Genomic DNA, 13,867 nt, shown 5'->3' with positions numbered 1-13,867 from the left:
ACAGGCAACCAGATCTAAAAACTTTCCAGTAACTGATAACCACTGAAATTTCAGTTCTGCATGGACTAACTCTTTAAAAGGAGAAGCAGGCTCCATTCCACAGTGTGAATTAGTATGATCCATCTAGTGTTTTTCCTCCACCATTGCTAGAAAATATTCTTCCTAGTGCAATACACTCCCTAAATGAATTACATCTCATTTTAACAGCTGGTTAGAAGGGAAGTTGTGTGATTTTATCCAGTACTGTACATACAGTAACTGGATTAAAGGATGTATTTTTACATTTGCCTGGAGTTCCGATTTACAGTGTATGCACCCTTTGGCACTGCACCACATTTGAAATGGAAAAGAAAAACACACACCTCTGCTGCACATATACTGCCCAGCTTGCCAATGGCTAAACATTGCCCAAGTGCCTCCGCTTCCTGGCAATTTGCACGGTGTACAACACCCATGTCTAGTCCACCTTAATCAATGAAGCATGTTCCAAGTACAACCACTATACTTTATGCAAGTGCCTGGCTTATAAACGTGTTTATGTTCATAAAAATGAATTGCTACCTTGTAAACTTGGTAGTGAATTTGGCACGTTAAATGTGAAACATAATGGCTGTTCAAAAAAAAAAAAGGATCTTTGTACATACTGCAAAATACATCTTTTGAGGTACATTAGCTAGCTAGCTAGCTTTGAAGTGGAATTACCAGTTCAGAAAGACTCTGGTCTCTCAGTACCTGGGCTTCAGCAGTCATGGCGTTAAAGCCACAGAATGTGGAGAAGGTTGGTAAACTATTTCTTGATCAAGCTGATCCAAATCTGATTGTTTTATTGCAAGAGACTGCATGTCTCTGCAATAAAGAGCCTAGCTACCTCACAACTTTTTATTTTTCCGTTTAGTTCCGCTTTAAGAAAATCTTAAAGCATTTGGAGGAGTAAAAAATTTGCCAGGAGTATTCCAGTCCCCATACGTAACAGGTTGAAGTAAGAAGTGTACCAGAAAAGTTTTGATAGTCTTGGGGGCCTTTCAGGGACCCTGGACTGGTAAACGCAGTAGTAGAAGCTGCAAGCTGTTCCATTTTAAACTTGATCTGCACAGCATCAATAAAGGTCGATATAGAACAGCTGCAGAGATGCCAAAGATTCTGAAGGGGAAGGCATAAAACTATACTTACAGCTTCAGCAGTCAGAGTCAGCAATCATATTTGTAAGTTTGACAATCAAATCGAGCTTAGCCGCAGGGAACTTCTCCCTGGAAAGAGCAGAGGAAGGGGCCACAACCAATAGACCTATGGGAGACTATGAGCAGTTAGTTGACTCAGGCAGGAGACAATGATCCAGGCTACCTGTGTCAGATTCCATTGGAGGTATACTGCAGGTCGTCCCAAAACTGTTAGTAAGTTGTGATCTGGAGCCCCTCCATGCTGTGGGTCTGCTCCCCTTGTGCTTGGGATCCAACACATTGTACTCTTTACTTAATAGAAAACACCAGGCAAACTTATGGTTTACTCACAGCCAAGAAGCAGGAGAGATTAATGGCCAGAGATGAAATGGTCACTGTAGGCGGCAGCAAGTACTAACCGAGGTGTGAACTGTGTGTTTCATGAAGATAGAAGCAATAATAGAAAGAAATTACCTCACACTGAAGGAAAAAGGCGGGAACAGAGGGGGGAGTATGCGTGCGCGTGACAGTCAAGCTAATGATGCAGCATTTTGCTCCTCAGCCAGTTATCCCTTTCTGCAGAAATGGAAGCAAGAGGGGAGTAATTGTCATTTTTTACATCACCAAATTGTGTAGTAACTCCTGACTGTCAGCCTGAATGACATACTCATGGGTTGGATCACACCAGAGGCAGCTCTGTACCTGGAAAGCGCTCAGTGGTTAGCCAACACAGTACCCGGAGGTCTGGAAAGTGCCACAGGCAAAGCCTAGTACTTGTAGAACACATTCCAGGCATGCCCCGTAACCTTTGGTCAAGGTACAGCCTCAATGGAGGATTAGCCAATCCAGACAGCTGCATACAGAGCCCAGTTCAGCAGCAGGTAGATGTCTTGATTGAAGAAAAAATTATTGTGAGAAAAATAAAATGGCTAAAAAAGGCGATAAACTTTTCTCGACAAACAAAAAAAAGAAAATACATTTCTCCTAGAACAATAGAAAAAATGAAGCATTCTGGAAGTGGTGATACCTGGCTGGCCAATGTTTTTTTTGTTTGCCAGTGTCCAAATCCCCTTGTAGACGGCAGTACAGCCCAATCATTTCAGAGCTACTAAATCCTGTGTCCCTTAATGAACGATAAAGAAAATCTACTTTGTTTAGTTTTGATTAAAGGGGGGTTGCGGCTGGCTGCCAAAAAAATAAATCACTTGAGTGTGAGTGGCAGGGAATGGCTGAGCTGGAAAAAAATGGCACAACGACCTTAATACAGGAGATCCAGATACGACCAAACATTAGCAATCCGTATTGAATTTTGATTTGCCTGATCCGCTGCACTTTGTAATGCCAGTGGCTTCTGACATAATGTACTTTCCTACGTTCCGCACATCCGGAAAGGTGGAAGTGTAAAGATGTACACTCTCTGCAGAACATCAAAAGTAATTACATATGCAGCAGATGTTGAACAAAGCCAAAAGCAAAGAATAAATCGAGTCTCTGCAAATAACAAAGGAAGTGTGAAAGAAAGATCTGCTCAAAGCATCCCTGCATGCAGAACAGATAATGAATTGTTACTACGTTAAAAATGTAGATCTTCTTTAAAAATAGTACTCAGCAAATATTCCTGTGATATAATTGTCTACCATGATTGGTATTTTAAAGAGGAGGATTTATTAAAATATAAAAATGTAACTTTTCAATCTATTTCCTTTGCTATGCAGCCAGTCAGTTCATGATTCAGGAAGTGTCTCTCATGCAATATAGCTGCTTCACCCTGAAGGGCATGGCGCCCTTTTCTAAACCTGCAATCATTTCTCTACAGGATTTTCAATACTTTATAAAAATAATGTTTTATTAAGTGTCCAACTTTCCTTATGCTGCCAGCTCTATGTATAGACAGCTCCAGATTAGGGGCTCATGTGCAGCTAGTAAAACCTTAATGTGTTGCCTTTGCACATGTGCTACCATCCAGACATTCATTACATGGTTCTGGTTTGCTGCCAACCAGGCATTTACTACATACAGTATTGACAGTTTTAGGTTCATGATGACATTTTTTTGCCTTTATGATATTATAGTAAGGAGTTAGTCTTCGTATAATATGTGGCTCAAGCACTAAGAAGAAAAGGTGTTCCGATGCTCCATTATAAAGAAATGGAGGCACCTAAGAGGGAACATGGGCAGTACTGAAGTATCATAACTATTAACAAAAATGTGTCTTGTTTGTGCATCACTTGGCTGTAGATCCTCAAATCAGCTCTGAATTCATGCTGACACTGTCCTTCCTTCTGGAGGGTGGCTACTTTTGTTCCCCATGGTCCCTGTGTCTGTTGTAAAGTAGTCACCGCTCCAAGCTCACTCCCGTGATGGACTACAATATCAAGTTAGTAAACTAAATGTGAGATTGTAGTCCCTTGTGAGAGCAAGCTTGGAGTGGTGGTTACTTTACAACATACACAGGGACCATGGGGAACAAAAGTAGCCACCCTCCAGAAGGAAGGACAGTGTCAGCCCCAATTCAGACATGATTTGATGATCTACAGACGAGTAATACACAAATAAGACACATTTGTGTTAATAGTTATAGTAGTTGAATGTATTTTTAAGATTTAACTCCTGAGTTCAGTGTTACTTAAAGTACAGTGAGAGGAAATATTTTCAAAGTGAGGGGAAATTCCCAACAAGTAGCTACCACCAGAAGGAATTTCCCAACGGAAAGATTTTCCCTCCACCTCCTGCTCCAGTGTCAACCATAACATGGGTGTATTTCCTATCACTTTCTATGTCTGTGATAATGGTCATCAAATCAAAATTAGAGGATAAATCTCACCAATGAGGACAAAGACATAAAACCTGACAGGGGTTTCTCTTTCTTCCCTTCTCGATCCAAAAGCCAAAAGATGACTATTTAATCTCTGACTAGGGATGCACTCTAATTACTTTTTCTTCTAGATTTGCTTTAAAGCCTATCTCAAATCTACCCCCAAACTGAAAAGGGTTAAGTGATATTTAGTGATATTCTTAAGGCCTATAGTGGCCCTTTAGGTTTTTAAACCGCAGCAGCGGTCTGAGTTCCAGCGCTTCTGGGAACCTCAGGCAGCATGCTGGGGACCTGAACGTAGCTTTCCTTGGCAGTACCTGTCTGGTTCCATATCTTCTCCTCCTTCCCGCCGCAGCTCCACACTGCACCCCAGAGCCGGCACTCACCCGACCAACTCTCCACCCACCATTTCATGGCGGCACCCGCCCGATCAGCATAGCCACTACCTGCAGAGCCCTGGGGAGATCCACATGCCGCCCTGGTGACATCTGTACGCAGCCTGGTGAGAAACAGCCCTAAAATCATCAGTCTGTATTGTTTTAGAAAAAATGTCATGTCCCTTTAAGAAAAAGTATTGGTAACTGGTATCGGCAAGTACCTGAGGGAAAGTACTTGCACGTGTACTTGGTCTTGAAAAAGTGGTATCAGGACATCCCTAGTTAAAAATGCCATTGTGCTGCTTCATGAGCAGCGCTGTTGATTGGTGCACTGATCAGGGGGAGCATGTCGGACCATGGGAGAGCCAGGCTGCTGGCAGTTATTTCTCTCAGAGTTACAGACAGGCAAATATTTGCCTGAAAGTGAAGAGAGGATTTGCTGCTTGCAAGACAGTATGTTTAAGTGACTGAGTTGCTTCAAGTTATTAGTTAAATGGAATTTTAATAAATTGCCGAATTCGAGAAAGTCCGATACGTGCTTGGCCTCTTTTCTGAGGGACTGAAAAAAGCAATACCGGCGCCCGCGGTTTGCAGAGAAATCCGGCTGCAAAGTTCATTGGTACACCATAGAGGCAGCTCCCACCGGTCAACAACGACCATCGATCTGGGAAACAAAAGCAACACAGAGCGCCTCCATAGTGTAAAACATTTATTTGATGAGTACAACACGCAAGTAAAAATGTACTTACACGAAAGCCAATGATCATAAGCGTAAAAGGAAACGATAAAATATAAAATCTCCAGCAGGGGAAGTTTGAGGGGATCTCCAAATCAGCATCCTCTGCTCCCGTATGTTTTAAAAACACCAGCTGTCTGCCTGTCAGACGGAAGTCAGCAAAAATCTCAATTACTGGAGATTGGCTGAAACACCTGTATCAAAGACTAAACCTTTATGATTGGTCGTCTCCCAAATAAATAAAAGAACAGGACTTAGGAAAGTTACCTCAGGTTCTGATGAAGGGGGCGTGGCCCTGAAACGCGTAGACCTTTTAAAAAAACATACGGGAGCAGAGGATGCTGATTTGGAGATCCCCTCAAACTTCCCCTGCTGGAGATTTTATATTTTATCGTTTCCTTTTACGCTTATGATCATTGGCTTTCGTGTAAGTACATTTTCACTTGCGTGTTGTACTCATCAAATAAAAGTTTTACACTATGGAGGCGCTCTGTGTTGCTTTTGTTTCTTTTCTGAGGGCACCTTAAGTTCTCTCCCCCTGCCTCCCATTCCCTGATACAGGATATTATCAGATCTATATAAAGCAGAAAAGATTTTATACCAGGCATTTTGATTTGCCCCTTCTCTTCCGTTTCATGAGCCAGTGCTCAAGAGCAATCACAATACTGAACTGGCACGCAGAAAGGGGAAAAAAAAAAACTTATCACATGACATTTAAAAAAAAAAAACACAATGTTGTTTTAATTAATATATGTATATGAAGTTCTTTAAGCCACCAGCCACACTGTACCACCCAATGTAACTCATTCCGCCCCAGTAGCACAGTTTATAATGCGATACAAAATGATGACCTGGTTTTCCTTCTGAAGATTCTTTATTCTGAAGGGCATAAAATCCCTCTTGTCACTTCCTTACTTTTGTGATGGCTGTGACATACTTGGCGGCTTTGAAGTGTTCGAATGATAATATATTGCTCTTTCAAGCAAAACCTTGGCACTTGGGACACTGTTCATGTATAAAGAAAAAAGGCTTCCTATTTTGTGCAAGGCATGAACAAAAATCACAATGGCCAACCTGACATGTAGTAGCAGGCCAGAAACCATTGTCGACCTATCAAGCTTGTCAAAAGAAATCTGTATATAAAAGGTGTCATTCCGTCTAAGGCTTTGGGCTAAAGTCCTACAAACAGTGAGTGTGCATCTAATGCAGAGGCAGACTTAAGCATTACATGAGAAACTTTCAGGCTACAAAAAAGCATTTAGAAGACCTAAAACAGTTCCTCTGCCCTATATAAGAGACCAGCTTCCGCAGCTGCATATACTCACTTTTCCTTCACTCCCCCGCTGCCAGGAGCAAGGAAGGTAAGCCCTGTGTAGAGCTGAGAATTCTTTTGCCAACCCCATGTGGCGGTGCTGGAGTAGAAAATATTGGGTGGGCAGGAGATAGGCCACTCACAAAGACCTGCTATGCTCACTTCAATGGTAGGAGAACCGCAAGAGGCATTCCTTATCACCTAACTATTCTTCTGGTCATCACAATCCACATGTCAGGCAGAGAGCACCACCACCACTTCCTCTCAGAAGCCCTTGTGACAACTACATGCAGCTACTATTTTCCCCAGCCCTTGGATAACGCAGACCACAAGAGAGATCAGGGAAATACTAGGAATGCCTCCCGCTATTGAGTACTTGTACAGAGGACAACAGACACGGAGGATGTGCCACAGAAGTGGATCAGACGTTGTGGACATGCTGCAGGACAGGGTCAGTCACTGGGCAAACACCACAAGAGATGGCAAGACACCGCAAACACACCACAAAGACGGGCCAAACATGCTGCAGGAGAGATTTAGACACACTTCAGTAGAGGGTCAGATACTGTGGACATGCCGTAGGGAAGGTCAAACGCTACACATACGCTGCAAGATAGGGGAGGGCGATGGGCAATGCGGACATGCTACATGAAACCTTTACAGATCAGTTCTTATACATTTATACTCCTCATAGCTACTCCTAAAGATCGCTCCTCATATTTCAAACTATTCACAGCCCTTTACAAGTTAAAGCCTCCATATTTCCTTCAGGCTAGTTTTGCACTATGGCGATTTGTGACCGCGCGGCAATCATGCACGAAACCGTGTGGATGGTCGCGCGTTGACGGAATCGCCCACCACCGATTGCGCTGGTGGTGCCATTATTTTCTAATAGTACCCCACTTGCGCCAGGCAGATTGTGCAGTTTCCGGCCGCGACACCACCTGTGCACGATCGCGGTTTTAAAAAAAAAAGCACAGTGCGTGTCAACAAAAAAAAAGATACATGTACCTTTTTTTAAGCGATTGACACAGTTGAAATCAATGAGGCCGTGCAGCAACCGCTGTGTGCACTCGCACATGATTGCGCAATCACAGGATAGCCGATGTGTGAACCTAACCTTAAACATTTCAGTGTCCACCTATTTAATTTCCTCTGAATAATTAATTCAGTAGATGACAAGACTGGAAGCAGCATACATCTTGGAGCCTAAATACAACAGGATATATGTCACTATCCATGTGTTCATCAAGCTCTTTTTAAAAAGCAATTATTAGAATGCTTGGTCCATATAATCTCAGGCCCAAGCTAATGATGATCCTCAAATGCCACAAGAACATTTACAGCACTTTAAATAACATTAGACCTATCCCCTACCAAGCTGTTTTATCACCAAACCCAACACTGCTGTATTCTGCTCCAGCAGAGGTGACTATGTAGCATGCATGAAGTCACATGCTGCTGCTCCGGCTAGGAGAGGGTGACAATCTTGCCAGGATGATCATGCAGGAGGGTAGGTGGTACTGGATGGGTGGCAACACTGTCTGGCCTGCAGGCTACACAGTGATAATTTGGCACTTACCATGAATGCTGAGGCCCTCCTCCTTGTATGTAGTATATAGACGGAAAGCTTCTTCTAGTTCCATCTGGGAGGAAATAGTACAAGGATCGCCTGATGAAAAGAGAAAAAAAAATTATTAAAAAGAATAAAATTAAACAACGCACATGTACAAAAGGATGATTATCAAATTACAAGCTGATGAATAAATCACAGATTGTAACAATTTCTTGCATTTCACAATTCACCAGTAACCTGCATCCTCACAACACTAGTAGTCATCAGTGGTTCTTAACCTTTTCACAATTACAGACACTCAATGGCTTGCCCAATATGTCCCCATGACCACTTCACTAGACTGCCAAACTCGCCATCATCTTAAAAAGGTACTAGAATTATAAAATAATAATTTAGCTCATCGACCACAAATCTGATGCTAAAATTGGATACATACAAAAATAATGAAGGTTTACAAAATATAAAAAAGGTAAAGTTTACATATTACAAAAGGCATAAAAGTGCTAAAATTGAAGCTATAAATCCACAAAGTTTTAGACATGAAAGAGTACTATTAGGACTGCAACTAATGATTATTTTCATAAATCGATTAGTTGGGCAATTTTTCTTTGATTATTTGAATAAAAATAAATAAATACCATCCTTAATTTAAAATAAAATACACAAATGCAGGGTAACAAACAAAGTTTACTTCAGACTAAAACCGCATGTACGTTTTGCAATGGCACTGTACCTGAATGCATTACATTGTGGTACCGTGCGTTCCAGTGTGGACAATCACACTGAGGGTGGGAGGCACATTTGGGGTTCTATTGAAATGAATGGCACTGCAACGCACCTCCCACAGCAGAATTTGTCACGCCGATATTAAAAATGACTTTTTCCCTCACCTTTTATCATTTTAAAAAAAAAAAATTGTATTGTAAGCTCATGGTGCTTGAGTAGCTTCAGCGAGGGAATGACAGCTGCCAGTGGAAAGATTCCACAGACAGCAGCTGAATGCAAATACAGCAGGTAGTGGGCTGGTGCAATAGCCAGCCTGCTATTGACCATTTCAAAAATTGCAATAGCCAAGAGCAGGCAGACTATTGCACCCGCCCACTGCTTGATGTACCTTCCTCCCAGCGTGGAAGCGACAGGTAGGGGATCCAACCAACTAATTGATTATGTGAATAGTTGACAACTACTCTCATTATTGATTATCGATTCATTGGTTGCAGGTCTACATAATATGCATAATGTTGTTAAATTTGTTTTATATATGTTGTATACACAATATAATGGAAGAGATTTTATTGTAACAAAGAATCCATTGAGGTAGCACCCGAAAAGTCCGATTATTTTTTAATAATACATTTTGCTTGTTTTTTTCACTTTTTTTATTATTACTCGGAGATCTAAATACTCCATCATTTGGTTTCAGTACTAACCGTAAAAAAAAAAAAAAACCCTGCTCTACTTAGAAGTTAGTGATCGCAATAGACATCTAAGAAGGATGAAAATAATTTTTTACAATGGAACTTTCATTTTTTGATGGGCTCAGACCTGCACTGCTTTGGAAAGCAATGGGGGAGCAGCCACATACTCAGGAAACACCTAATGCTCTGCACGTTTTTGCAGTTGCAGGTCATAGAGGTCTATAGTAATCCTTAGATCAGGCATTCACCAGATAAAGGCTGTGGACATTTGTGTAATTAAATAACATAATTTCTAAGGTTTATTCTCTTTGTTCACCATAAACCGTTCTCTGAAACTATTTCAAGCATGAGACCATAAAGTACTGAATGAGCAACTTGGGGGTTTAACCCAAAAAACAATGCATGGAAGTGTTCCAGTCAAGTGACATCCAGTCAGAGCCTTCTATGGAGAATCGAGTCACCCTGCCAGGTAGGCTTTTGTCAGCCATCATTTAAGGTGGGCGTAAGCTTTCATACTCTGCATATCTTTATAGCAATTTGATGTGTTGACAGGCGTTCAATCAGCTGCTTGAATGGTAAAGCATACCTGGAAGATTAACAACGTCATTTTTAATGTGTTTCGCTTTCCTGTACTTTTCATCAGCTTCTCACACAATTAAAACACGTGAAAGCTTGATGTGAAACACAATGGTGTGAAAAGATGTTAAAGAAAAAACAACCAAAAGACAGTGATGCAAAAAGACTGCTGAAATGTAATATTTACTAAAACAAACCCCATTTTTATTTAAAAAAAAAAAAATTGAGAAAAAAAAATGTAATATATATGTCAGAAGCTGGCCATAATATCCAAACCAAAATATCAGGTTAGCTCAAATGGCCAATTTCCTTCATATCCCTCACTTTTGTTTTTTTTTAAATAGCCCTCTGTAACTTTTTTTTTTTAAGTAGTACAATTCGCGGGAAGCTGTAACCCAAGCCAACCAGATTTAGGGCCTGCGTCAACTGGTTTTTGTTCGCTTTGTAACCGTACAAGTCTATGGGATTGCAAAACCATCTTGAAGCAGATCAAATGCAAAAGCAATTAATTCTAAACAATCTCAGAAGCTTCTTAAACTGATGTCAAACTGATGCCATTGACACAAAGCCTGTTGACAATAAATATTTCCAACGGGATGCCAAGGTTCACAGCAGTCTGCATACTGTACTCTCACTTCTAATAAAATCCTATACAGTATAGAATAAAATAAGTCCCCATTCACATGGGGCTTTAGGCTGCAGCTTGGAACTCCAGCAGCAACAACCTACAGATTACTGCGACAGGAATCCCAGCTAGGTCTGCACAGATGCGGCTTCTGTGACTATTCAGTTAATGACAGGCTGACAATCTCCATTCAGGAACAATCATATATCCCAAACCACAGGTAAGCATTTCATGTACGATAACATGCAGACTGCCTCTGACAGATATGGCCACTGTCAGCCTGTCATTACCTTGAACAGGCACAGCGGACACCTTTGAACACCTGGGATTCCTATCACATGAATCCGTAGGCTATTGCCACAGGAATGAATCCCCAGCCAACAGCCCCATGTGGAACACATTAAACAATACATTTCTTGTAAACCCTATATCAAGATAGTCCGATATCCAGATATAGAGCCCCAAAGCCCGTGGCCGATTATACATGGGGACAGGCTGTGGAGTCCTATATCTTGGTCCTCATTTATACCACATTATAAAGGCCTAAGGGTTCCTGTGGGTTAAGGATTATTTATTACTCGTATTTATTACTGGTATTTATATAGTGCCAACAATTTAAGCAGTGCCTTACATAGTTGCACATTCACATCAGTCCCTACCCTAGCAGAGCTTACAATCTAAGATCCTTAGAGAAAATAGCATTCCATGCATCCAGGGGCAGATTAGATATGCAGAATGCATCTAAACGTGTCTTAATATGCTCACACTTGGGAGACTCAGATACATAGAGTTAGGACAAACTTTGCGGAGGTGCCTTGGCGCGGCAGTGTGGCTTCTACATATTTTTGGCCAAAAGTTTGTGCAACTAAAACCTCTGATTTTAACGCATACTGTTGACAGGGCTACTTGTTTGGTTGCAGGCTGGCTGGCAGGTTGGGGCTGGGGAATTTTTGTGTTTTGTATTGTAATATCTAAACGTGTCTACCTGTGAACACAGGAGAACCTCATCTGAGAACAAATTAAATTTTTTTAAATCCTCTAGTGTTTAAATAAACCAAATGCAAGAGGCTATTGTGAATGTAATCCAAGGCAATGCTTTTACTGGATGGTACAAGACATAAAGCAGAACTAAAGCTGCCTATACTAACATCCCCTCCAGGGATGCAAGATCCATGAGCTCCCTTGCTGGCACCAACATCTTTAATCAGTCTTCTTCCGAGATTTTGGCATGTTCAGCCATTATGAATAGCTGGCCCAGAAGGACATAACATAGCTGAGGAACCGCTTTTTGCAATGAGCAACTCTGGTGGGGCTAGTTGCTGCCCTCTTTCAGGCCACAAATGGCGTTTTAGTTCAGCCTGCAAAGCAAATTAGGGAATAACATTTATGTCTGCTGAAAGGTGTTTTCCTTTAAGACAATTTTGCACAGGCCACACATCCTTTTCTATCTTAAAAAGAGTTAAAGTTTGATGGAGTTATATCTTTGCTCTCAACTTTCAAAAATTACATAATTATGCAATTTTCCTTCTGTAACTCACATAGAGCCAAAGCCAACACTGATGTTCTTGCACATTTAAACATCTGTTTCACTGCAGAAAACGAAAAAGGAAAGATTTCCAGGAGCGCAAACATTTACACGAGCCATTGTTTAAACAAGTCAGAGAATGATCTGCAAAACATGGTGCACTGCATCACCAATAGGATTTCACATTGCATTACTCTGACTACAATTAACTTGTAAAGATTACGTCTGGTTACTGCACACCAGTGCTCTACGCATTATTTTATGCAATAAGGTTTTTATTAGGGATGCACCTATACCAGTTTTTTGGTATCAAGTACGAGTACCAATATTTTTTCCGGTACTCCCCAATAACTAATACCGATGCCGGAAGTCCCATTAAGGAAGCCAGGTGGCGTGTAATGACTCACCGCTGGCTTCCCGATTAGCCGGGAAGCTGTCTCCATGCTCCCTCGTCACCAGGTGATGAGGAAGTATGGAGTATGAATCAGGAAGCCAGGGGGTGGGTAATGACTAGCCGTCTGGCTTCTTGATTCTCCAGCTTCCCGACCAATATGGAAACTGGGCAGGGAGTCATTACACGCTGCCCGGCTTCCTGATTGACCTTATGATCAAGTGACGAGGGAGCATGGAGCTGGCTTGCTGGCCAATCAGGAAGCCAGGAGGGGCGCGCCATTAGCTGCCCCTTGGCTTCCTGAATGGCCGGGAAGCCAGCTCCATGCGCCCTGGTGACGAGTGAGCATGGAGCCGGCTTCCCAGCCAATCAGAACGCCGGGCAGCGTGTAAGGACTCGCTGCCTGGCTTACTGATAGTGGAAGTTCTGGTATCGAATAGGCATCGGGAGCATGTGGGCAAGTACAAGTACTCGGCCAAATACTCGGTATGGGCACAGATACTAGCATCGGTATCGGTGCATACCTACTCAAGACAATACAATGTTGCCAGTTAAAAATAAATGCATAATATATTTTTTTAAATGCATTTCTTTAATATTTGCATTCAAGCCTGGAAGGCATTGCAATTGTGATCACTCAATCAGCTCTAGGTAGAGCTGCCCATATTCCCACATATAACTAGAGTGAGGATGGCTGGACACTGTATGAGGCGATTCAATGCAGTTTGAAGAAGTCCAGCCATCAGTCCCCATCTTGCCTAACTAAATCTCCGTACCTCAGTATGGAGCACTGCCTGGGAGAGAATATGCAGAAGACTGAGCTCTGCAGCTGTGATCAAGTGATCAAAATTGCAATGCTTTCCAGGCTTGAATGCAAATATTAAAGAAATGCATTTTCTAATTTTTGCAAAATGTGAACTTATCCTTTAAGAATTCCTGCACCTCTCAATGGATGAAAATTAAACATCGTTCACTTATTTAAATGAAAATATCTCAATTGTGTCTCAAATACTTCCCCTCCATCACTGTAACTCACAATGGAAGGGTTTCAGCAACAGAGGCAGGGTTGTCAGTCAAAAAACCATTGAGCAGGACTTGGTGCTGCCATGTGCTGATTAAAACACTACAGGCTTGGGAATCAGAAGTGACAATGCTGTTAGCCACTCCCCTTGCAGGATTTTTTCATCCTATGCATCATTGCCACGCCAACACAGAAAATAGCATTAGGTGGACTTCACTGGCAAGATCAATTGGTATTTGTAGAAATTTTCAGGGAGACACATTTCTTTAATGGAAAACCTTAGTTCTGCTTTAGGCACCCTTCACATTAGCACCTTCAGTTCTGGTCAGCAGGGGATC

The 13,867-nt window shown here is 41.8% G+C and overlaps 1 protein-coding gene across 2 annotated transcripts in view; it reads right to left on the bottom strand.

The window, feature by feature from the left end:
- Positions 1-13,867, bottom strand: part of PRKCZ (protein kinase C zeta) — a 205,985-nt gene that overhangs the window by 142,115 nt on the left and 50,003 nt on the right. For both annotated transcript variants that reach the window (XM_018553107.1, XM_018553108.1), the window contains exon 4: positions 7,980-8,069. In XM_018553107.1, coding sequence (XP_018408609.1) covers positions 7,980-8,069 — 90 coding nt within the window. The remainder of the gene's footprint in view (positions 1-7,979; positions 8,070-13,867) is intronic.

The sequence above is a fragment of the Nanorana parkeri genome, unplaced genomic scaffold, assembly GCF_000935625.1.
Source record: "Nanorana parkeri isolate BGI_ZX_2015 unplaced genomic scaffold, ASM93562v1 scaffold109, whole genome shotgun sequence".
NCBI lineage: Eukaryota > Metazoa > Chordata > Amphibia > Anura > Dicroglossidae > Nanorana > Nanorana parkeri.
This window is presented reverse-complemented; position numbering and strand designations above follow the sequence as displayed.